Source organism: Leptidea sinapis, chromosome 2, assembly GCF_905404315.1.
Source record: "Leptidea sinapis chromosome 2, ilLepSina1.1, whole genome shotgun sequence".
Taxonomy (NCBI): Eukaryota; Metazoa; Arthropoda; class Insecta; order Lepidoptera; family Pieridae; genus Leptidea; species Leptidea sinapis.
This window is the reverse complement of record NC_066266.1, coordinates 24,520,037-24,547,162: the sequence shown is the minus strand read 5'-3', so window position 1 is coordinate 24,547,162 and position 27,126 is coordinate 24,520,037. Positions and strand designations below refer to the sequence as shown.

The 27,126-nt window shown below is 34.6% G+C and overlaps 1 protein-coding gene across 1 annotated transcript; it reads left to right on the top strand.

Annotated features, from left to right (window-relative positions):
* The first annotated feature begins 362 nt into the window (after positions 1-362).
* On the top strand, positions 363-20,757 carry LOC126975079 (multiple coagulation factor deficiency protein 2 homolog). The gene is made up of 7 exons (XM_050822892.1): positions 363-690; positions 7,678-7,722; positions 9,032-9,158; positions 9,354-9,359; positions 10,935-10,977; positions 12,908-13,056; positions 15,702-20,757. Exons 1-7 carry the CDS (start codon positions 592-594, stop codon positions 15,887-15,889), a joined length of 657 nt encoding a protein of 218 aa, XP_050678849.1. The 5' UTR covers positions 363-591; the 3' UTR covers positions 15,890-20,757.
* Positions 20,758-27,126: the final 6,369 nt, after the last annotated feature.

Below are 27,126 nucleotides of genomic sequence, written 5' to 3'. Positions count from 1 at the left end.
TCATTTGCATAAGATGGATGGTTAGCTGGGTTTAAAAGTAGTGCCATTTTATCATTATTTCTCAGGGTGACAGCTGACAAGTTCAAACACAGTTCCCAGAATTCACAGAATTAATAGGTATTTATAAAAGAAATTAAAAATGTGGTAGAATTTGTTTTTCTTTTGAAATGTTGTATAAAAATATGTAATATTTTTAAAATTGTTATAAGCAGAATCATACTTTTCTCGCCTTGGAAGTAATGGAACGCAGCTGTACTTTATTTGACAATGACACTAAACATCATTGTCAAATTGCGAATGGACAGTTGACAACTGACAACTACACATGTATGTGACGTGTTTGATTCCAAATTAAACTTTTAACTGTTCGCCCGTAAACTTGTTTTGAATTCGTAAGCACTATAATTTTGCTTAATCAAACTTATCTTTATCGATAAATTACGGATCTATCACGTTAGTCCACGTACAGTTACGTCGACAGGTAAATTGATTTACCACGCGTCAGCTAAACAAGAGCGAATACGTGTAATATTATACATTGAAATTTATAAGTTCATTTTTAGTACGGTTTGTGATTTTTTAAGTCTCAAAATGCTACGATTAGTGCTTATAGCGACTTTTCTTCAGTGCACCATTTCGCAGCAGTATCAACAGAAAGTGGCACCAGGAGTGCCGCCGCAAAATTACCAGGTAATTCGAATTTATTTCAGAAAAGGCCGAATGCCTTATGGTAAAAAAATAAGTGAAAGTTCCGGCTTTTCGACTGTTTTAAATGTTAAATAAATTTAGTCTTCAAACATTCTAATGCATAAAATAAGTAACAGTATTTATTAAAATGTGTAAATCATTTTTATATATCATAAAGTCAACAAGTATAATGTAATTTTGCAGTCTCGTTCGTAAATGTCAAGGCTATAGTAACAGGCCACGATGACATCCTTGTTACAAAAATTATGCTAATTACATGTTGTTAGCAGGCATTAGATATAAAAATGTCGTTTCTCTACTTTCACTTTCCTATGTCCTACATTATTGTATAAATAAATAAAGCCTCTAGCTTAGATCATTTGTGCGTCTAGATAGACTATGACAGCTGTGAAAACGGCAAATCTGTGGTGTGTCTTCAACAGAAGCCACAGTAGGAAGAAAAGAATAGAATAGAACCTTTATTTTGAGCAATGCACACACACTTAACACAAAGTCTTATACAGATCACAGGTGTAAGGCATCGGTTGTCTAACAGCAAGAGACTATATATATGTATAAATTATGTAATAAAGTAGATCCTGTAGACGGAGCCACAACCTGATAGTTGAACAAAGCATACAAGATTTTACAATGATATGTCACTCAAGCAGTTTTTTTTGAAGAGCACTCACACAGAATGTGAGAGGTAGTGGGTTCGAGACACAAATTGTTCATAAAATTTCTTTTGAAATTTTATTTTGTATTAATCCTAGAAGTGAGGCTTATCATTTTAAAAACAGGAAATTGTATAATTATCTTACACCTGTAGTAAAAACAGTAGGTATCTTAACAAGAGGGTGCAAATGGACACAAAGCTCATGTCATGGGTGGTCAAGAGACAATTGCCAGCATCAGCAACACCAAAGTTGAAAAGATGCATTGCCAACCTTTGAGTTGGAAGTATGCTCTAAGCTTGAAGTTCCTAAGTCATATCAGTTCGGTAAAATAACACATGGTAATTGATACCACAAACTGGCTGCTTGAGGCAAGTCATTCTGCCAGAGCGTTAGAATGCCAGTGATGTCAATGTCTAAAACTCTGATTATAATAGAAAATAGATTTGAACATGTTATAATTATTCGTTTTGTTTGATAAGATTCTCAGAGGGTCCAGGCCGGGCGTTTTGAGGGTGTTTTAAGACACCCCATCCTGATTCTGGCAATGGCCTCGCATTCCAGAAGGATGTGAATGGAGTCTTCAGTGGCTTTGCAGCAGAATATGCACAGCTTTGATTAACTGAGACCCATTCTGGCTAGGTGCCCATTCTGTTTGCAGTGGCCCCAGAGGAAACCCGTGAGGGCTCTCAGTTGTCTCCTGTCCAAGCTTATGCATTTTGTTAAAAGATGATGAGACAAGATATCTATCTGATGATATGTGATGCCACCTGTCCATTATAAAGGCCTATTCAAACATTAGCGTTATTTGCTGCCCCTGGATGTAGAGGTACCTGCAGCACGGATTTGTCTCAGGTATTTAGTATAAAGTTCCACGGCTAGAATAATTCGGTGTTTTCTGTTAATGTCATGGATCTACATTCTGTTCTTAGCTTTTGAGTTCTTTAAAGCTAAATAATGATATATTAATAATAAAGCCTTTTATTCAACTAAAAACAAACAATACAATTTCTTATATCTAACTTATATAAAATCCAGGTAGGCTTCAGCTGTTTGCCAATTGGCATAGGCCTCCACCATCCTTTTCCACTCCTTTCTGTCCTTGGCAACCCCGCTCCAGGTCAATCTTTGGCAAGATCTTCCCCTGTTTCTTATGCCATTTCTAGGATACCATTCTGTGACTTTTTTGTTTCATTTTTCCTTCCCTCTACTCATATGCCCTGCCCATTTCAGTTTCCTGATATTTGTTCCTATGTCTCGAACCTTTGTGCTTTTCCTGATGTCTTCTAGCCTAACTCAATCATTTTTCTTGATCGCCATCATGCTTCGCTCCATTGAGTGCTGGCATATGTTTAATTTGGTAAGGGCCCATGTTTGGCTTCCAATACAGGGATAATGCATGTGTTGAACACTTTAGATTTAATTGATGTGTGCATTTTTCTTTCATTATTTCTTTCGTGCTCCTATATCTTTTCCATCCATTTGCTTTTCCTATTGATTTCTTTTTCTATATTTTCTCTAGCTGAAACAATTTGTCCTAGGTAGACATATTCATCCACATATTCTACCTCACTTTGGCCAACTCTGATGGTTTCTTCCTTAGCTCCATTGGTCATAGCTTTCGTCTTCTCCTATCCTTTCGTTGTCTATGTTCGTTTTTAATCCCATAGTGTGACTTTCTGATGACATTCAGTTTGTGTGGGGTTTTTGCAAAGAGAACTATGTCATCTGCAAATCTTAAATGTGTTAGCCAGGTTCCATCAATGTTGATTCCAAATCTGTCCCAATTTAGTCTTCTAAATACCATTTCAAGAACTGCTGAGAAAAGTTTTAGGGAAAGCGGGTCGACTTGGCACACACCATTTTATATGCTAAATGGTTCACCTTTCTTTTCTAACTGGATGTATGCTGTACTTTCCTTGTATATCTTCCTCAGTATTCTTATGTACTTGCTTTCAATCACTATATCATAATACTATTATGTACTAGCTTTCGTCTTCTCCATGTTCATTTTTAATCCCATAGTGTGACTTTCTAATGCCAGATCGTTTGGCATAACATTATGTTCGTGTGGGGCTTTTGCAAAGAGAATTAAAGCTAATAAAAGTAAAATTCCTCTTCATAGGTGCCTATTACTAAAATAAGATGCTAGGTAGAAATTATAACTGACATCTATTCTATGAGAACACAGAAATTACCGGCGAAATTCTCACCTATCCACAAGGGTAGCAAAATCTGCTTTGGTCTGAACAGTTATATTAGCACATACCCACTCAAATCAAATCAAAATCACTTTATTTATGAAGGTCACACATATTAAAAAAAAATCTTATTGAATCTACTGCTACTTCGTAAAGGGTTGAGCTAATGAGATGAAGTAGCAGGAAACTCATTGCCACTCTTTTAAATCAAGATTTACATACAATTTCATCGTTTTACAAATAATTTCTACTACAAATTAATATGTAAAGTGATGCAACAAACATACTCAAATGTCAAGTAGTCAATGCCTTACACGAGTAAGTCAAAAAAGTAAATGTAAATTACTACAAAGCAAAAGTTATTGAGTACAGTAGCTGCATCATCCACACACACCGTAAATAAATAAAGGTATTCTGTGAGCATTTTATAAGGGACTAGCTGACCCGGCAAACGTTGTCTTGCCATATAAAGTATAATTCAAGCGATAGTTTTATAAGTAATAAAATATTGCCTATATTATAGCCTGTACATCATTTTGTTCTATTGTCAATAGTTTTTGCAGCGCACGCAAAATAGGTTTTCGATTTTACACCTTGTGTTACAAAATAGCAATTTTATTACGGATCCCTAATTTTGAAAAAAAAAAAAAACAGCCTATAGCCTTCCTCGATAAATGGACTACCCAACACTGAAAGAATCATTCAAATCGGACCAGTAGTACCAGAGATTAGCGCGTTCAAACAAACAAACACTGCAGCTTTATAATATTAGTATAGATTATATATATACATATACAGACAAACAGATTTGTTCAGGCCTTAATGCAGTGCCACTACGGATTCTTGAAAAACCCAAATGCTAAACTGCATTGTGGTTGCACTCATAATGTTGAGACATAAAATGCTAATCCCTTTAACCTGGAACACAAATAATGCTTACTCACTTGACAGCCAAAAAGATGGCATCTTATGCTAAGAAGCTTATTAAGTATTAAAAATAAAGTTAAAATCATTTTATAATAATAATAATAAAATGATTTATTTGCAGCTAAACAAAATCACAAAAAATAAAACAATTCTAAAATTAATAGTAAAAATTAAAACATCCTTACCACCTTATTCATAATAGTCTGCTAATTCTCACTCTGTCTTCTTCTATTGACCTAAGTCATAATGAGAAAAAACACTTCTAAGCGGCTGTTTAAAGTTAGCGGACCATTAGGAATGTTAGTGGTTAATAAGCTCAAGCTCGGTATATGCCGGCACACATATTATGCATGCTCAGCGCCAATCTTCCGCTTGAGCCATTGTGACTTTGTAACTGTCCCAACACTTATACACTATAATAATAATAAATTCTTTATTGCCATACAAATCATTACAAATATGAAATGAACAATTAGGATATGCGATGAAACAAAAGGAAAAGGCTCAGCTTCACCTGTCATGGAATCATGGATTTATGTTTGCATGCAGCGCTGTTTTTCAGCCATCCCCTCCTTCCTAAGGTGTTGAGCGGGAGTGGATGTATTGTGGCTCCCCGATTACCTACTTAAGCTATCTTTTTTTTTATAAAATGTAATATTAGAAAAAAAATGTGTTCTGATTACCCTTGCAAGTGTATGTAAGTGTGTGTGTCTATATGTGTGTGTGTGTGTGTGTGAATGTGTGTGTTTAGGTATGTGCGTGAGTGTGAGTGTGAACTATAAATATACAAATTTAATACATTAAACTTAACATAAGTAATAGGGAAAACTATGGATTTAAAACATTACTACAACATATTATGATTATTGGAATATTATTACAATTTAAAACAAGGTAAAATGAAATAGAAACCAGAGAGATATTCAAATTCAAATATTTTTATTCAAAATAGGATGTGACATCACTTATTGAAAGCCAAAAAACTACCACCCATTCCAAAATGAATGCTTCAGACCCGAGAAGAATGGGCGCAACAAACTCAGCGGGCTTTTTTTTCATCGAATAAATATGTTTACTAAGTAATATTGTACAATTAAACTTATTATTTGATAGCCTGAAGGCGGTCACTCCATTCCCAATCTGTGGTATCATTAAGAAAGTCATTTATGTTATAGTAACCTTTACCACACAAACGTTTTTTAACAATTCTTTTGAATAACGTAATACTTTTGTTTTGAACATTTTCTGGGATCTTGTTGTAAAAGCATATACATCGCCCCACAAAAGACTTACTAACTCGACTTAGCCGAGTAGTAGGCATCATTAGTTTATATCTGTTCCTGGTGTTAACAATATGGTTATGACAGTTTCTGGCAAATTCACTTAAGTGCCTATGAACATACATTACATTATCAAGAATATATTGAGAAGCAACAGTCAAGATGTTAATTTCTTTGAATTTTGCTCTCAATGATAATACCTACTATATATAAAAAAAACTACTATGATTAGAAATAACTACCTAGTTTGGATGCTAATCGATTCACTAATTAATAAATATATTAAAACCAAAACTGAACCTAACCCTACTCTGTACACTCATATCTTGAACCAAACTTGCTTGTGCTCTTTGTAGAAGAAATTGTCGTAATTTCGTTTTAAATTAAAGCAGACTCTTTAAATTTCTAATGGATTTTATTCCAACATTTGGATGACGAGTAACGAAAGCTACTCCTAAACGTCGCTCCCAATATTCAGTCTATCTCTTACTTGAGATAAAAATCGTAACTATCGTTGACTTTTCTGTCCCAATAAACTTATCGACGGTAACTCACCTTATCCGTACACGCTGCGCTGTCTGTCAATGGGACGACGTATAGCTTACCAGCGATAGAAGTTGACACTTATGAATGTCAAAAAAAGATTTTTTTCTTATTGAATCTACCGGTACTTCGTAAAGGGTTGCTAATGAGAAGAAGTAGCAAGAAACTCATTGCCACTCTTTTATATCAAGAATTACATTTCCATCGATTTACAAATCATTTCAATTACAATATAATATGTAAAATGATGCAACAAACATAGTCAAACGTCAAATAGTCAATGCCTTACACGAGTAAGTCAAAAAAGTAAATGTAAATTAATACAAAAGTTATTGAGTACAGTAGCTGCATCATCCACAGTCCACACACACATAGTGCTCATTAAAGTGTTCATAGATATAGTCTGACGGTAAAAAATAGCCTCATTAAAGTAGTGTCTATGTTAATGTATTTAATAGGTCTATATATAATAGTATAAGGTTCAATCTTTTGTTTTTTTAATTTTGAACTGGCATCCAGCCAAACAATGACCATAAAAGGAAGCAATATGTTCAGTAAATATATTTTTTTCTGAAGGATCGGAACTAATAATGTCTATCAATGTTTGTGTAGACTCTGTGAAGTGAGTTGGTGATGGAATCAATTGATTTAAGCCTAGGCACCCTAGAAATTATATATTATTAGCTTCCTTGACTTTGATTTGTCAGGACAAAGAAGACTTATATTAACATCACCTGTCAAGATTAAATAGTCTGGGTATTGCATTAATTACATCTGTTATGTTACGTTACGTTACACATTCAAAAATCTCGTTACCTTTACGCTCTTAATAGTGATTTTCATTATCATAACACTAGAAATAAGGGATTGCTTGTGACTAATTCTAGTAGGCTTCATAAGATACATAATAGCTTTAAGGGTAAATTTATACACTATTATAATAAACTCCCAGCCACTGTTCAGGCATTATCTATAAATAAATTTAAATGTTTTATAAAAAAATGGCTAAGTCTAATCCTATTACTCCACAGTATATCTAAGTGATCGGACAGCCTGGGATTAGATTATGATTATTTTATAGCAATAGCAATAACAGTACAATGTTGTATATTTTTATTAAAAAGAGCGCAAAAAAAGAATCGAACTTAGTAAAAATTACGTAAATCAGATCATAGATCTCAGAGTAATCGGTGTACATACATAAAAAAAAATACCAATCGAATTGATAACCTGCTCCGCCTACAGTGGGTATATTTATGAACATAAAACTATAATCATAATTAGAGTACGACATAGGAGATCCAATTCGATAAGAAACATATCTATTAAGCCACATATCCATGATATTATATATGTTTTTTGCAGAATTATCAACAGCCACCGCCTCCACCTGCACCGATACAACAACAGGTGAGTTAAATTTGTCATTTACAATTTCAATTTGAAATGAAACGCTATCTCAGGTGTTAGCTATCAAGGAGCGTCCGAGCCACATTTTTGTGAGAATTTCGTCATAACATCCGCACATGTGTACCTATATGTCGCAGGGAAATGATAATAGCAGAGATTTGGTCAATTCCCTAACGGCCGTTCCCAATATACATATATCTACAGATAGAGATAAATTACTACCTTCTACTGTCAGTATTTAGCTGTCAATAATCTGAAGCTGTCCCAATATACCCGATAAGTCATTCTTATCGCCTTATATTGGGACGCGTGAATTGCAATTTCCATACAAACTTCTATCGCTGGTAAGCTATACGTCGTCCTATTGACAGACAGCGTGTACGGATAAGGTGAATTACCGTCGATAAGTTTATCGGGACAGAAAAGTCAACGATAGTTACGATTTTTGTCTCAAGTAAGCGATAGACTCAATATTGGGAACGGTCGTAAGGCGATAAGGATGACTTATCGGGTATATTTAGACAGCTTCAGATTATTGACAGCTAATAACTGACAGTAGAAGGTAGTAATTTATCTCTATCTGTAGATAGTATATTGGGAACGGCCGTTAGTAAGTCGTCATCATCCTTAATACACTTTGGTTGTCATCGAATGCGCAAATAAATGGCTGGTGTTTTCAATTATTCTTCCTCATCTAGCGGCCATAAAAGTACCGATAAACCAGACCTCTATAATCAACTTGTAATGTATATTAATACTGATACTCCGGCGTAAAAGAGCTATAAACAATCTTACATTCACATTTATAATATTAGTAGGGATTTCATATTTAAAACTCTTTTAACTTTAACATGATTCTTTTTGGATGCAACAACATACAAACTAATTTGTTATGTATTTGATTGAAAAGATTGGCCGTCGAGTTTCTTGTATGTTCTTCTCGCGAGCTGTACTTTTTCCGAACATATGGTAGATTAAGTAATAAAAAAAAAATATTTAGATTATGGGTACCACAACGGCGCCTATTTCTGCCGTGAAGCAGCAATGTGTAAACAATACTGTGTTTAAGTCTGAAGGGCGCCGTACATAGTGAAATTACTGTGCAAATGAGACTTAACATCTTACGTCTCAAGGTGACGAGCGCAATTGTAGTGCCGCTCAAAATTTTTGGGTTTTTCAAGAATCCTGAGCGGCACTGCATTGTAATGGGCAGGGCGTATCAAGTTCCATCAGCTGAACGTCCTGCTCGTCTCGTCCCTTATTTTCATAAAAAAAGAGTTTATTTGACTTTGATAAATGTTTTTAACAGCAACAGCAGCAGCAGCAGTACCAACCGCCGCCGCCGCAATTTCAGCAACAGCAACAACAAGTTCCGGTGCAGCAACAGCAGGTTCCGGTGCAACAGATCAACGTCCAACAACAACGACACGGGCATGGTGAGACGTTTTGAATGTTCTTAACCGACTTCAAAAAAGGAGGTGGCGAGTGCAATAATTGTAGTGCCGCTCAGAATTTTCGGGTTTTTCAATTATCCTGAGCGCATGTAATAGGTAGGACGTATAAATTATCATCAGCTGAACGTCTTGCTCGTCTCGTCACTTATTTTCATAAAAAAACCGACTTCAAAAAAGGAGGAGGTTCTCAATTCGTCGGGATGTTTTTTTTATGTTTGTTACCTCAGAACTTTCGACTGGCTTAACCGATTTTGACAATTCCTTTTTTATTTGAAAGCTGGTGCTTCCCTTCTGGTCCATGAAAAAACCATAAAAGTCTTATATTAGCTATAAGCATGTGCGCGACAAATGGACAAATAACTAAATTTAGCGCCAACCTATTTCGATGAGGCTACAGACTAGGCGATGTGTGCCGGGATTTAAAGTGTATTCTCTAGACCTATTCCTTTTAAGAAGCTTAGGATCCTCAGAGGGTCCAGGCTGGACATGTCTTCTGCTTTCAGTGAGGGTGTTTTAAAACAGCCCTTCCTGATTCTGGCAATGACCTCGCATTGGGTATGGGGTCTTTAGCGGCTTCACTGGGACCCATTAAAAGGCATAAAAAGATATTTATTTTCTCAAACTGATTCCTTTAGAATTCTTTTTGATGTCATTTCTAATATACTAGATACTACTACCGCTTCGGAAACAAATAGCGCTGAAGAAGAAGCGGCGCAAGAAACTCTCCTAGCATTCTTTTTTTGCGCTCTTTTCAATAAGAATATACAATATTGTATATTCATTTCTATCGCTATAAATTAATCATAATCTAGTCCCAGGCTGTCCGATCACTTAGATATTCAGTTGTGGAGTAATAGGATTTACGACTCAGACATTCTTTTTATAAAACATTTAAATTTATTTATAGATACTGCCTGAACAGTGGCTGGGACTTTATTATAAAAGTGTATACGTTTACCCTTAAATCTATTATGTATCTTATGAAGCCTACTAGAGTTAGTTACAAGGTGATATAGATGCGCCGAGTTTGCATGTTGAGCTATGTAGAATCTTTGTACAGGACAATTACTGTTCGAGGCGCAGGCATAGATTGTTCGCGAGTCCGACACATCGTACTGTGGCTCGCACCAACTCACCTATACCGAGGTCTCTCTCTGCTCTCAACGCTCTTCTCGAAGCCAACCCTGCTAGTGATTTATTTGCGGATGGATGGCAGATGATTTTAACAGAGTGTTTGCGTTTTTGTGAGAGGAATGGATGAAAGGTATTTGGATGTTAATTAATTGTTAGTTAATTACAGTAAACTTTGTATTTATTAACTATTATTTGTGTAATATGTTTAGTTTGTAATTAATTCTTACTTTTATATTGTAATTGGCTTGCGCCGTTTTATTAAAGTATAAATAAATAAATAAATGAACAAGCAATCCGTTATTTCTAGTGTTATAATCATGAAGGCTAGGTGCCCAGTCAGCTTGCAATGGCCTGAGAGGAACCCCGTGAGGGCTCTTAGTTGTCTCATGTCCAAGCTTATGCATTGATTGGCACGCTTACGTTGATAGTTGCCTAGGAGCAGCTTAGCCTGCCGATGGCCTGCTAGCGAGGACCAGTGACTCTATGACACTTTGTGTTAGTGTGCGTGCATTTCTTAAAAGATAAGTTAGTTCTAAACTCATGTCATAGTCTATCTAGACGTATAAATGATCTGAGGAAAAAGTTATTCTTGCATGAACTGACATCATACTGTCTCTGTTACAGATGCGCAAATTTTGAACGCAGCAAACATCGCCCAAGAAAGAGAGTAAGTGACTTTTTATACTGTTATGCTGTTGCCCACTTAACTAATAACATACATTTTTGTTGTTTAGACCACTCTACACGACACGTTTTTAGGGCCCAACTTTAGGTTGGTCGTGGCCTCGTGCAAGGGTGTTGTGGAGCCAACTTATATTGCAGATTACCCCTAAAACTATCTGTACCGTTAGAAATCTAAACAGGAAGGTAATAGAAAGGTTATAAGTCATAATTCCTTGCCGGCAATTTGCTATTTTCTGAATATTGAGGCACTTGAAATACTACTGAAAGGAGACGGATACCCTTTCATACATTATTGGGCCAAGATGTAAAAGGATGAAATTAGTGTTATTAAATAGCTTATAAATTAAAAAAGCATCACTGAGAATTTGAGGATTTTTGGCAATCTGAAAGCTGAGTTATAGGAGGTTTTGTAAAATTGAGCCTATGCAATATATGGGCAACAATCTATATTAAAACAGCTGATTTTTGAAATGCGATTGTTATTTTGCTGTACGATAATGATCGTACAAGATTAGCAATATCAGAAGTCAAATAGATTGAAGGAAAATATCAATAAAACAACGGGAAACACTCAAATGACAAATCGCGTAGGTACGCACAAACGATACTACGAAACGAGCGATTGACAATAATTGTTAATTATTGACATTCTAGACAATAATGTGGCTGTCATTGTCAGCACAAATAAAAAATACAGAACGAGATTCAGAATCGACTTTTTCTTCCATCAATTTTTTTATAATATTCAGTTGATATTTTTTTTAAATAAAGACATTATGTTATGTTAATTACAATGTATTTTTTTAGGTACTTTTATTGAATCAATCATCTGCAAGTGGTTTTGGGTTGAATTTTATTAACTCTTTACTCACACTAATCGATTTTAGTAATCGATATCCCATTTTAATCGTGAATTTTAATATAATGAAAAGTTAATTTTAAGATTTCTCGTTTTCTAGATTATGAATAAGGGTAAAGGGTTTTTTAATCCATATCTCAACTTATAACATTTTGGCCCAGAAATGCCCGTCTCCTTTACGCGTTGTTTCTATCATTACTTACTTGCTGATCGTCTATAAGTCCTCTGTGAGGCGACCTGTTTAACGCGACAATGTCACTTCGAATACATTATTTTTTAGATTTCTATGTTTTCTGGGCCTTAAGTTTTTTTTTATAATATAATAGTGACAGACTTCTACACATATTTTCTTGCCCCAAACTAGGCATAGCCTGTACTATGGGTACAAGACAACGATATATTTAATACAATATACTTACTTAAACTTACATAAATACATATAAACATCCACGACTCGGAAACAGACATCCATGTTCATCATATAAATGATGGCACCTACCGGGATTCGAACCCGGGACCTCTAGCTTAATAGTCAGGGTCACTAACTGTTCGGCTATATGGGTCGTCGACGTTGAAACTATCAACTCACTCAACACCTATTTTTTTGTGAGAGTTACACTTATCCAAGGTACAGCATATTTCTGATGTTTCGGCCAAGCACCCAGGGAAATCACTTTAAGGGCCGATCCCAATATTCAGTCCTTCTCTTACTTGAGATAAAAATCGTAACTATCATTGGCTTTTCTATCCCAATAAACTTATCGATGGAAACTCGCCTTATCCGTACCCGCTGTCTGTCAATGGGACGACGTATAGCTTACCAGCGATAGAAGTTTGTATGGAAATTGCATTTCACGCGTCCCAATAACTTATCGGGTATATTGGTATATTGGGACAGCTTCAGATTACTGACAGTAGAATGTAGTAATTTATCTCTATCTGTAGATAGTATATTGGGAACGGCCGTTAAAGAAGATAACATACAGTCTCATTTTATACTGCTGTCAAATTGATTATACTATAAAATGCCTGAATATATACTTTGTTATTATAGCCACATTCAGGAGCATATGGATGTTCCAATCGATACCTCAAAGATGACAGACCAGGAGCTGCAATTCCACTACTTCAAGATGCACGATGCTGACAATAACAACAAGCTGGACGGTTGCGAGCTGATCAAATCTTTGATTCATTGGCACGGTGAGTTCATCAAATCCAATTAAGTCAGTCCAAAGTGGATCCAATTCAATTAGATCAAATTTATTTAAATCTTAATATTGACAATTTAACTGTTAAACGCTACTGCTGTTCCAATAATTTTGAACTAATTCAATTGGATCCAATTAAATCAGTTCAAATTGGATCAAATTTATTAAAATCAACGCAGTGACAATTTAATTGTTAAACCTTCTGCCTGTTTGCTTGTGAGCAAATTAGGTTATATTAACAATTTCATGGCAATGTCTAACCGGAAAGGTTCGCCTGTCGAGCAATTGGGAATCATTTAAATCAAACCATATTACTGACCATTTAATGAAACTGATTTAACGGCATGCTAGTCTCATTATCGAGTTAATTCCATTGATAAAATGACAATTTAATGAGCCTATCAAGTAAAAGTACCAAATTTTCCCTGTGCGTGAGGTGGCTAAGTATAAACCCTTGTACACATCTCTTATTAGCTCAAGTGATTGTTGATTAAATCATATGTAAATCAAGAATAAAGCGATCACATATTAATAAATCTTATATTATTATTAAATCCTTGTAATTTTGATGATGCATTATTTGATTCATATGACTATGACATGAATACGATTCCAAAATATAGATAAATGGTGGCCGTCACAGAAATTCGGGCAGATAGTGTCAGGCGGTTTCTTATTTAGTAAAAGATGAAAATGAAAAACCAAAAACTTGGTTATTTGAATTTTTCACATAAATTTTGAGGTTATGTGAAAAGAGTGCAGAAACAAAAGTTGTAGACCTTTCTATTACCTACAACTTTGCTATTTAACTTTTTTCCATAGGACTTGTACTTTCGTGGGAAATGGATATAAACCGTTTTACCCCTAAACCCCCCTCTTGCTGCTTCCCGACCTCAGACCGCCCGTAATTTATTTTTGATTTGACATATTCATTTTTTTACTTTATTTTGAATCAAATATCGAGAAAGAACCCTTATTTTCAATCAAAAATTCTCCCGTCAAAATATCAGCTTTTTCAAAAAGGCGGTGGGTCTTTTGTTCGTTGAAATCTCTACCTTTTGATGGTGTGAAAAAAAAATACATTACGACGGTAATTGTTCGGAAAATTTAAGCCCATCAAAAGGCATCTCTTAATGCTTATTCTTAAGGCTTCATTAATGAAATCTATTTATAAATGAACAAAAAAAGGATAATATAAGACTGAATCATTGTACTTTTTAAATGTTTATAATGTTTTTGCTGGTGCAAATTTAGTAATATGTTTTATGGGCCTTTATCTTCTTTTACAACAAACTTACCAGTGGGAGACTCCTTTGCACAGTATGCCAGCTAGTTTATGGGTACCACAACGGCGCCTATTTCTACCGCGCAGCAGTAATGTGTAAACTACTGTACTGTGTTTCGGTCTGAAGAACGCCGTGGCTAGTGAAATTACTGGGCAAATGAGACTGAACATCTTATGTCTCAAGGTGACGAGCGCAATTGTAGTGCCGCTCAAAATTTTTGGGTTTTTCAAGAATCCTGAGTGGCACTGCATTGTAATGGGCAAGGCGTATCAATTTCCATCAGCTGAACGTCCTGCTTGTCTCGTCCCTTATTGTCATAAAAAAAACTTCCCAGTAGGTAATGTTCAGTTAAGTATAAATTTATCTATAAAAAGTGTTTCCAAATATCTTATCATTTCGACGACAAACATTGGGATCAAAGGTCAGTTAGCTTAAAATATGTAGGTAGTTTAATAAAATATTAATGCAAACAGTGTTAACGTAGCAAAAACCCTTTATTATGAGTCATTTGTCCACACCCTATGAAATGCAGTACTCAAATGTATAATTAAGTTGTTGTGTGTGTCTTTTTGTATATTCAGTATAGGGCTAATGTGAATTTGTATGTCCTGGTATACTGTTTGTATTTGGTTGCTAAACAGGGTTGTTACTTTGGAGATAATAAATAAAGCTATTAAAATTATTGCAGATGGAAATAATAAGTGTTGGTTGTTACTCACCCTTCATTCTTCATTCATAATGGTCCGCTGACTTTAAACAGCCGCTTAGGAGTATTTTTTCTCATTCTGACTTAGGTCAATTGAAGAAGACAGAGTGAGAATTAGCAATGCTTTAAGTTAGCAGACTATTATGAATAAGGGGGTTATAATTCAAATTCAAATATTTTTATTCAAAATGGGATTCAAAATCACTTATTGAACGTCAAAACCCATTCATAAATATTATGTAGTGTTAATTATTACTTCACTCTTTTGTTTCTCAACAGTTGTTAACCAAAAAAAAAAATGATTTATATGTGGTGCCTGTAAATTAAAATCAATAAATGGATGATCTATAACCACTCGCGAATAGAGCCTGGAGTATACTGATTAAAATAATAACTAAAATCTTTAACCGACAGTTTGACCAATAGCTTGGACCATCTCCGTCTTCCTAGCTTTCAAATAAAAATTCGCACAAAATCAATTATATACGATATACAGACTGAAACCCTTAAGGTATAACACGCCTCTTGATGTTACCAGTCGATTCAGATTCGATAAAGAAATAATCGTCATTGACAATAGCACTACACTAGGATCTCCTAAGTGGCAACCCTGTATTAAATGTCGCTTTTATGTCTATCACACAGAACAAGGTCACACCGATGCTCCTCAGCAAGGTCAACCGCCGGTTGGAGAGAAAATCTTCAAAGACGAAGAACTGATAAACCTGATAGATCCAATTTTAAATATGGACGACCATAATAGGGACGGTTACATAGACTATCCCGAGTTTGTGCGGGCGCAGCAGAAGAACCAGAAACAAGAGGGGCAGTAAATACTCTGTGGGTTATCGTGGCTGTATAATGTTAACAATCTGTGGTCGATACAAAATAATTAATTTCTTCTCAATCAGTTTTGACAGCCGCATGCCAAAACCCAACTGTCAACTGTCAAGTGAATCAAAGTTATTTATTGTTGAATGTAGAAATGTATTTTATTTTAAACCACAAATTTTACTAAAACAGAATGCAAGAATATAAATGTCATTATAGTCATGTTATAAAAGAGGTACAGAATCACACAGTTAGAAGTATAAGTGAGTATAGATTTTTAGATTGTCGACATTTAACTAGTAAAATAAGAAGGACTCCGCGCCGTGATATTAGCAAGTAAAGCACTTTTATGCTAGTGTGTGTGCGATTACGGGGATACCAGTAACACAAATTCTTCTCCCTTCTGGCCCCAATGACTATAAACTCAAATTTTTTAAATTGTGATGGATTGTGTTACACATTTTGACAAAGCACGACGGCATTTTTACATATTTTATTGCGACGCAAACTCGTCTGTCACGGACGATGGCAAATCTCAAAATGGCAAACGATCGGCTTGTATTAGTGTAAGTGTGTGCGTGGGGATATGTACTCGTTAGCCGGCTTGTTTTGGTGACACGGTGTCCTTCTTTTTTTATTGGTCCGTGATTGTCGATAATGTTATACTATATACAATATTTCTTTGAACAGTGGAGTTTTAGCGTGCGGCTGTCAACATGTAAGTGAAATATTTTAAAGTGAATGCTTGTATTTTAACTACTTGGAGAATATGTATTGTTTAAAAATATGAGGAATTTCAATATAAATTTTATTTATTTTTATTCTATATATTATATATCTAGCACATATTTTACGTAGTTTTAAAAAATTATCTTACAGTATTCACTTTAAGATAAAATAATATCAAAAAAGGTTCTATTCGCTTATTGTGAATGTCCATTTATTGTCCAAACTGGGCCCTGTTTTAAAATCTTTTCATAAAAGATGTCCTCCACAAAAACTGCATATTTATGTATTTACATTATTTTATTAGAAAATAATGTAAAAAAGAGCATTTTGATATTATAGTATCAAAACTTGTAAGTCTATGTATTTTACCACCATTTTGAATTATCAAAATTTATACAATCTGCAATTGCTGGGATTTCTTTTGTGTGAAAGATGGTTGACGAGACACTAACGATACTCGAGGATGAAGAAAAAAAAACTAAAAATAGCAATCAATTGAATAGAAAACATTACCGCGCAAGTTGAATGCAGTCGGGGCTTGGTCAACGAATATATAATAGTACTAGTACGGAAGTCTCACTCCGCAAAATCAATTAAAGAAATAGGGACTCTTGTGGTCATACAATAAGGTGTAATTCAGATCGCACAACGCTACAAACCTACATTATTATTCACCTAGAAGTTGCCTCTCTTTCTATCGCGTGACTCTTACCTCTTCTGACGGCATTAGGGTTGACCTAGTGTAAGATCATTTTATAAATATAGCTCAGTTTTTTCTATAATATTAATAGGTATGTAATCTAAATTTTAAAGCAATATTCTTTCATTGTCAGACCTACTTTGTATATAGGATATATATAGGTAGCTATCATGAATGCTAATTACATTAATAATAATAATCACTTTAAATTCGATTGTTTCAGCGTCCTTAGGAAGCTTAAATAATTTAAATTAGGATCTCAATGACCTTTAATATTCTTTGCTTTATTTATGTTTCTCCATTTTTAAAATATCGGTCGGACTGGTGAAGTAGGTAGTAGTAGCAGACAACAAAGCTCGCTCGTGAGTCCCTACTGACTGGCCTACTCTGTAGAGGCCGCCGTACGTACTTACGATTTAAATAGCTACGGGCGAAGTGAGACAGCTCTGGCGCGAGGTGAGACAGGTCTCTCGCGCCTGCAGTGTAGTGATGTGCCCTATGTGTCAGTTATCGTACGCTTACCGCGTTAATACTGAAGTTGCGATCCCGCGGATTTTTTTTTTATTTTAATAATGACTGATCCTTCCTTCCTTATGGAAATGGAATACAAACTTATGTTTGTATTCATCGCCAAGCACGAGAAATGGCGAAAAATGTTTTAGACATATGTATTGAAGAAGAGCAGAACAAAAGTTTGAGATGTAATTTTTAGTTTTAAATGGTGTAAAAATTAAATTTTTCTTTTTTTTAACCTTATATAATAAATAATAACAGTGTAAAATGGTTTAATATTATCGACACTTATTATTATCGTCATCAATTATAGTTAGGTCACATCACTATCGCGTTCCTGAACTCTGTATTCAACTCGCGCGTTATCTTTAATTAATCAATCAACGCACACACTCACGGATTAGACGAAGAAGGGTACACACGGACCTGTTGGCGCTTGCGCACAACTAACAGAGTAGTCGGGCACTCGTTACTGTCTCACCAATCATAGTGTAAAGTAGTAATTGTGGCACAAAATGATTAAAACAGACGCAAGAATGTGCATATAACTGTCGCTTTGTATTTGGTCTTTGTATAGGTAAGTTACCCAAAGCTGGGGGCTCACAGAACTAATTATTTTGTTACACAACATGCCTACTAATATTATAAACGTGAATGTAAGTTTGTTTCGTTTTCATGCCTAAATCATAATGATAAAATTTAGTACAGAGATTAGGCTATAAGACTAGAGCTTGAAAAAGGACATAGGCTACCTTTTATTGCAAAAAAAATAGTGGGGTTGAGATGGCAGTTTGTATGGAATTTCGTCATTATCGAAGATAAAACCACGAAACTTTGCATTAAGGCACTTGATAAGAAATAATTTATTAATAGTTGGTCGAGTATTTTTGAAACTTTGACCTTCATGGGGATGAAATAGGAGAATAAAGTTCACAGGGAAATACTATTAAAGAGACTGTCCACAATGACAAGGGATAAACGCTGTATCATAGCTGTCAGCAGCGGAAAGAACAATTTGTATGTGTATTATGAAAAGTATCCTATCTAAATAAATAAAAAATGCCCAAAGTAACTATTCAACACGGACGAAGTCGCGGGTAAAAGCTAGTATTATATAAACCGGCCCGTGCAGTATGATGCGTCCTCGTTTGCTAATTAACAGATATAATGTGAGTGCTTTGCTTTGGTTAACTGGCCTATACAGAATGTGTACAAAAAGGGCGGTAAAATGTCATGGTATTGTGTATTACAATTTTTTGGGCTTTGTAAATGTGGCGGTATAGATTAAAATCACTTTCAAATCGTAATATGCATAGTTCTTATTTGTCTTCTAATATGTTGATCTTAAGTTTATCCATTTATAACACTTAAAATTCTTAAAGTAATGCTATTAAACTAAGGGAAATTTCAATGCAGTTTAAAAGCATATTTTCATAAACTGGTAATAATTACTTTAGTAATTTAGAAATTTTTAACAATTACATCAAAACTTGTGACATAAGCGTAAACCAATCAAAATAGTTATAATCCAATCAAAACTATTATAATCCAATCAAAATGGCACGTACTAAAGTACCCTCATCTTGCCGCACGTTTATTAGTTAGTTCTTCAACTATTAACAAACGAAACAGTCACAAAGATATCTCAAGCATTTTATTTTTCTGCAATACATTCCTAAATAATTTTTAACTTTAAGAATATTTTCATTTATAGGTATGCCATAACCATGAACCTAGACGATACTGTAGCTATTGTTCTATTACTGTAGTTATCTATTCTAAGAAAAATGTATTGTATTAGATTTTTTACTTTTTAAAATTGTCTCTTATTCTTTATAAACGGAATCTTGAATCTTTCTGTGTCGAATATTTTATGATATTTAATTTTTATGTAGTTCTTCTAATGATTGGTATAATACACGACAACCGAGGCAGAATATAAAATTAAATTTGGCATATTACATAAGGAAAATCACTTATATTACCTACCATAGTTGACCAACGCGCATAATTATTATTTCAAGTTCTTTTATTAAATTAAAATCATGAGATTTTAAAATTCTTTCAGGGTGTGAAGTGTTAACGGTTCTTCTTCCGTCACCTTGTCATAGATTTAATAAAATGAACAGAGATTATTGATAAATATATTTTATGCTTGCCTGGTAATGTTTCTGGACTTAGCCGAGGAAATCCTTAGTTCATAGAAATGATGTGTGTATGAATATGTATATTTTGAAATTACCAAGACTAATTAGTAATTTGTTCTATATAATATAACATCAAACTTATTTTAATTTAATTCGGTTGTGTTTGGCTTGTCCTGAAAAATTACAAAATTACGATTAAAATACTTTACATAAAAATGCGCAGTATTTTTCAAAAATTTCTTAGGATATTAGAAATTAAGTATAGGGTTAATTTTGTTATAATATGTATGTATATTCTATATAAAATACCATATTTTAATGTGTAAGATGATGTTTTGCACAGCATGCCTGATTATGACCAATCAAATACAAAATAGCTCATGTGATTTATTGTGCGTCTGCTCGATGTTTAAAAAAGCAAGAAAGAGATTATGATTGGTTTGTTAAATTCGTCCATTATTCTTATAAACTTTATTAGTTTTATTTAAATATTTTATTATAGCGGTAGTTGCTACATTTGTCTTGGCTGACTAATTGCGAGAAACCAATCAAATCACTCAACTAACGCCTCGATGTCTTTAAATATTCTAAAAAAACGTTTCTTTCTATTTGAGATCATTTTATGAAAGCGGTAGTTGCTACATTAGTATTAAATTATAAATATTTACGAAAACCGGTTCCTGTTTGAGACCAATCAAATCACACAACTATCGCGTCATTTTCTATAATTAATGTTCTATTGATGTTATTTGTGTCGATAAATATTTAGTGTTGAATTCAATTGCGTTGTTTTCTTTTTAACCATACCCCCATAATTTATACTTCACAGGCTGTAACGTTAAATGCACCTATATTATGCTTCTCTGTGTTAATCATGGCATAAATATTGCCCATAAAATATGAGTTCACCATTCATCAAGTGTGATATAAAATATGTTTTTATTGGCCCCATCTATTTCAGTTCATTTTTATGAAAGCGGTAGTTTCTACATAAGTGTTAGGTTTTCTCGCTTGATTATTCCTGCTTGAGACCAATCATATGTTTATGTTTTATAAACCAATCAAATCACACAACTATCGCGTCATTTTTTACAATTAATATTGTATTGATGTTATTTGTGTATGATCGTTGTATAATACCTACATACAATGTTGATACAATTTTTGTGTTAAATTCAATTGAGTATTTTTTTAACCACACGTCCTTTATTTATACTTCATATGATGTAACGTTAAATGTTAAATTATATGTGTTCATTATGGCATAAATATTGCAATAAAATTTGAGTTCAATATTCATCAAGTGTGATAAAAAACATGGTTTTATGACACCATAGTTCCATTGTAACTGCTGCAGTCCACTCCCTGAGAGAACAGGGTAAGTACATACCTATTTTTTATTTTATATGTATCTATTTTATTGCTTTTTCCAATCACATTTCATCCATCACGTCGGGTAGTAATGAAGGGCCATTCTCTGTTAGTCAAATGTTGTCTGACTCAACAGAAATTGTTTATTCAATTTAAATTGTAAGTGGCATTTATTTTCTCAAAATTGATTCCTTTAGAATTCTTTTTAATGTCATTTCTAATATACTAGATACTACTACCGCTTCGGAAACAAATGGCGCTTCGAGAGAGAAGAAGCGGCGCATGAAACTCTGTCAGCATTCTTTTTTGCGCTCTATTCAATAAAATTTACAATATTGTACAGTCATATCTATCGCTATAAAATAATCACAATCTACTCCCAGGCTGTCCGATCATTTAGATATTCAGCTGTGGAGTAAAAGTATTTATGACGGAGCCATTTTTGAATAAAAGATTTTTAATTTAATTATAGATAATGCCTGAACAGTGGCTGGAACTTTATTATAAAAGTGTATACATTTACCCTTAAAGCTATTATGTTTCTTATGATAATAGTTATTTATGCAATTGTTGTCTAATAAAGGGTATTAAACACGAATGTGGGTTAATACCTAATCATCAACAGTTGCATACAACTCTATATCTACACCCATAATATGAATCCTGTATAAAAGATTCTGAAACAGTTAGCTTACTGCTTACATTAAAAAAGCCAGTCCTAGTAACTTAATATCATTCAAAGGAGTGTTATTATGAAAACAAGTGTTGTAATGTTGTACTGAATTTCATTACAACACTCGTTTGGATGATGTAATGGTTATTAGGACGTTGGGTGTTTTAATGTTGGCAATAGCTGTTTTGGGATCTTTAATAGAGGATTTAAAGCATGGGTGTAGATAAATTCTTTTATGCAAGAGGAGATTAAACAACCAATTGGTCACCTGACCGCAAGTGATAAGTGATCACCACTACGTACCTCTTTCGCAACTAGAGTCGAACGCTTTTTCATTACTCAACTCTACGACCTTAGATAACTTAAAGGCATAAAAGGCATTTATTTTCTCAAAATTGATTCCTTTAGAATTCTTTTTGATGTCATTTCTAATAACTACTAGATACTACAATATATACAGACATATATACTTATATGTCTACATAGAGCATCTTGCTGTTAGGCAACGCATGATAACAGGCCAGCTCATTACTTTAGTGTGCTTTACAGCTACGTGTTACAGTAGTGATACGTCAGTCACTTTGCTATTTTAGTGTGCGTGCGTTGCTGACAATAGAGGCCAACAGTTCGCCTCTATTTTTTCGACGAGTTCAAAGCTGCCACCGTATCTAGTCGGATTAATTACGTATCAAATTCTACGAGTTTTTAAAATATTTAAATTTTATTAATAGGTACTTATATTCTCTAAGGATAATATGACGTATCCAGCTATTTGTCATAAGAATCTTTGATAAGCTAGGATGACGTTGAAGTATATACCTAGATATGACACTCAAATAATACTACGGCGCATGAACGCACTCTCAACATACATAAACTGTTTAATATTACTTATAAACAAACTAGCTGACCCGGCAGACTTCGTACTGCCTCAATCGATAAATAAAATACCTAAACTTTTATTGTTTATTTGTTCCAAAATTTACGTACCTCTTAAGGTCTAGCCCGTTATGGAAATTTCCAAATTTGCTTGATGTGATTGATATTTCACTTAAAAATATTTTAGAAACCATTTTGAATTGCGCGTTTACAGATCGTGCATGGTCTCAAGCCTCTTTACCGATACGATTTGGTGGTTTGGGTACTCGCAAAGTTTCGGGCGTTGCCTTACCAGCATTTCTATCTTCAGTTCATAGTGCGCAGCCTTTGGTTACTAGAATTGTAAATCATGTACCAGGTAACTCAGAGATTGTGTATTTGAACGAAGCTAACAATGCTTGGCTAAATATTGCAAACATTCAAAATTTTCCAGACGCACTTCTTTGTAAGTCAGCCTTTGATGATCTTTTGATCTCATCTACTGACATAACAGAGCGTGCTCGTCTTTTGGCCGTGACAGAAAATTAGTCGGGATTTTGGTTACAAGCCTTGCCTTATGCGCCGATTGGAACGCTACTTGACAATATGACATTGTCAATATGCGTATCACTCCGGCTAGGTATAAAACTGAATGAACCACATCAATGTAGATGTGGCGTTCAGGTAGATGCTCTTGGACGCCACGGGTTATCCTGCCTAAAATCGGCAGGCCGTATCAGTCGTCACGCCAGCATTAATGAAGTCATCCGCAGGGCATTTGCCGCTCTTAATATACCAGCTGTTTTAGAGCCAAATGGTATTACCCGCCGCGATGGCAAGCGTCCTGATGGAATGACGCTGGTGGCTTGGACACGGGGAAGGGCGCTGGTGTGGGACGCTACTTGCGTCGACACTCTGGCTCCTTCTCATGTCCAAGTTACGTCAGTTGGTGCTGGGGCTGTTGCTTCGACTGCCGAAGACAGCAAGCGTCGCAAATATGTTGGTCTCAGTGAGTCATACATCTTTGTACCGTTTGGTGTCGAGACACTTGGCCCGTGGGGCCCAGAGGCGCGGAGAATGTTCAAAATACTATCTTCGCGCCTCAATAAGGCTACTGGAAACCCAAGTGCTGGCAGCTATTTCGGTCAACGGATCAGCCTTGCTATCCAACGGGGTAATGCTGCCAGTATTCTTGGTACGCTTCCACGTAATGATAGTTTTAATTTTATGTAGTCGTAGTATTGTAAATATAGATATAAGATTTGTTTTGATTAAATAATGACCTTTATTCCTAAACTTTTGTATAAAATAAACTTAAACAAAAGGAATCCTTTTTTTATAAAAACAAAACAAAAAAAATGCTCAGTACGAATGAAATTTTATTATTATTTTCGGTTAATTACACACGATATTCCTTACTTACAAAACAAAGTTTTCCTGAAATACTCGCTTTCGGTTTCAATAGTCGTATTTCGGTCGCATAGGTTTCAATTAAAAATTAATGTTAAAATTTCGATTAAACTATTCTTTCAATTTGATTTCTCGGGAAACAAATTTTTCGTTTTTATTTAATTCCGAGCATTTTCATGTTTTTTTCACATTTTAAACCTTCTCTGGACTTCCACAAATAGTTCAAGACCACAATTAGCCAAATCGGTCCAGCCGTTCTCGAGTTTTAGCGAGACTAACGAACAGCAATTCATTTTTATATATATAGATAGGAGGAAAATAATTTTTTTCTGTTGGTTTTTACACTCGCAATCTTACTTCACTACTTACTACCGACCAAAAGGTCGCTTGTGATAGTAAGTCAGTTGTCTGTGGTAAGCCAGTTTTACCAGTGGGAAGCTCTTTTGCACAGGATGCCGGCTAGATTATGAGTACTACAACGGCGCCTTTTGCTGCCGTGAAGCAGTAATTTGTAAGCATTACTGTGTTTCGGGCTGAAGGGCGCCGTAGCTTATGAAATTACTGGGCAAATGAGACTTAACATCTTATGTCTTATGTAGGTGACGAGCGCAGTAATTGTAGTGCCGCTCAGAATTTTTGGGGTGTTTCAAGAATCATGAGCGGCACTGTAATGGGCAGGGTGTATAAATTACCATTAGCTAAACGTCCTGCTCGTCTTGTCCCTTAGTTTTATAAAAAAAAGTTTTGCGTTTGTAATAATTTAAGTATTGCAGTTGAGTGCTAATTTTATGTTTTATATAACTCATGTTAAGAAACATGATGATATGGTAAATAATGGGCTGTAAAAACCGTACCTACTGAACGGAAATCAATAAGAGAAAACCATTTATATGTCAATGCGACTTAGTATTACTAACTTTGTCAAATACTGATAGATATAATATGATATATGATAAAGTGATCTGATATGATGATGATATCTACAGGTAGAGATAAATTACTTCCTTCTACTGTCAGTAAAAAGCTATCAATAATCTGAAGCTGTCCCAATATACCCGATAAGTCATTCTTACCGCCTTATACTGGGACGCGTGAATTGAAAATTCCATACAAACTGCTATCGCTGGTAAGCTATACGTCGTCTCATTGACAGACAGCGTATACTGATAAGGTGAGTTGTCAGCGATAAGTTTATCCGGACAGAAAAGTCAACGATAGTTACGATTTTTATCTCAAGTAAGAGATATACTGAATATAAGGAACGGCTATGACGTGTCAAACAGTGACGTGTGACTAGGATTGCCAACCTCAACCTAAAAAATCGTGCTGTACTTCACTATAAGTTCATGACTCTATAATTTATAACACTATTACTCTTAGTTTTTTTACTCACAACCTAAATCTTCTCTTTTTGTTACATATTATGCATCACATAATATTAAAATGTTATTCAAAAAGCCGTAACTTCCTACCATAAAACAATTCAAACTGATTTTTTATCCCAAAATAATACTAGACGAATTAAAATCCCTCACTACGTCGTAAAAACTAATTTTACTCAACGTTTTCCTGCATTTGCCTTTGGACTCTACCGAAGCCTTGCTTAAAATAAACTATTAAAATTTTTCAAAACACAACTCCCACAAACAAATCACACACGCACATTTACTCTGCCAGATTAGTGGTAAAATCATAAATAAATATGTAAGTGCTATCTGTACTCTTTATTTACTATCTATGAAATCAGACACGAGTCATTCAGAAGAAGTTCGCGTGGTTTACCTACCTTAAAATAAATAAAAACACTTTGAAGTAGAACATACAAGAAAACTTCCAATGTGAATCTATGAAAGAAAACTTGAAGCTGGCGGATGCATGGAATGTGCGAGCCGAAGTCTCCAAAAAGGAGTGAAATTAAAAAAAAAGTTGGCGTGGATGTAATAAAATGACATCAACTGTCAATTTACAATCTAGATTTTACGAAGAGTCTCGCAGACGTGGCGCTGCAGTCATGCGTCAATTTGTTGCTGCATTCGTGATTATATATATATGTATATACTCTTTGGTCTCTACAGTTTTTTTACTCTTTTTTAAAGTATTATAACAACATTTAAATTAACTGTTAGACTAATTAGAATAATTCTAAATTAGTAGAATTTCCCGCGGGACTTCTTTGGACGTCATGTGATGGATACTAACCTCTTCTTTTTAAAGTTATGAATTATGATTTATGACGTCATAGAACACATTCGATATAAGTCCAGTCATCTTACATTCATGCTTTCTTCATTGCCAAATCATTATCATTTCTGTTTGTCTACGTTTAGCCTTAGGTGTTCTTATATACATTTAATTATAATTTCCTATGGTTTTAGGATCGGGAGATGACACGATGAAGATATATTCCGATAAGCAGATTGAAGGATTACTCGAGAAAGCTTTGAAGCATACAGACTTAAACGACGATGGATACATAGATTATCATGAGTACAGAATCAGTAATTATAAAGCTGAAATCGCCGCTAGAAAATCAGCTAACAAAGACTAAAAACGACAATGGCAGCTTAGATTATTCAAACGTCTAGATGTACTGTAGCTGTGAACACGTCGAAAAAAATAGCGGTTAACTGTTAGCCTCTATTTTCAGCAACGCACTCTATTGTCTACGTCGTTAATAGCAAGTCACTATCTAGATTTATAAATTATCTAAGACTGGCCGTTATAGAGAACGCGGTTCCTTCAATAAATATTTTGAACTTTGTTTATAAATTATTTTGTTTTATCGTAATGTTTCAATAACAAATGTCCGTATTCCAAAAAGCGTTCCAAAACGTAAGC

Excerpts from the sequence above, each read along its gene's own strand:
- LOC126975079 (XM_050822892.1), top strand. The coding sequence starts at position 592 with ATGCTACGATTAGTGCTTATAGCGACTTTTCTTCAGTGCACCATTTCG. Across the intron at positions 691-7,677 it reads TGCCGCCGCAAAATTACCAG|AATTATCAACAGCCACCGCC; the intron begins GTAATTCGAATT and ends TGTTTTTTGCAG. Across the intron at positions 7,723-9,031 it reads CTGCACCGATACAACAACAG|CAACAGCAGCAGCAGCAGTA; the intron begins GTGAGTTAAATT and ends TGTTTTTAACAG.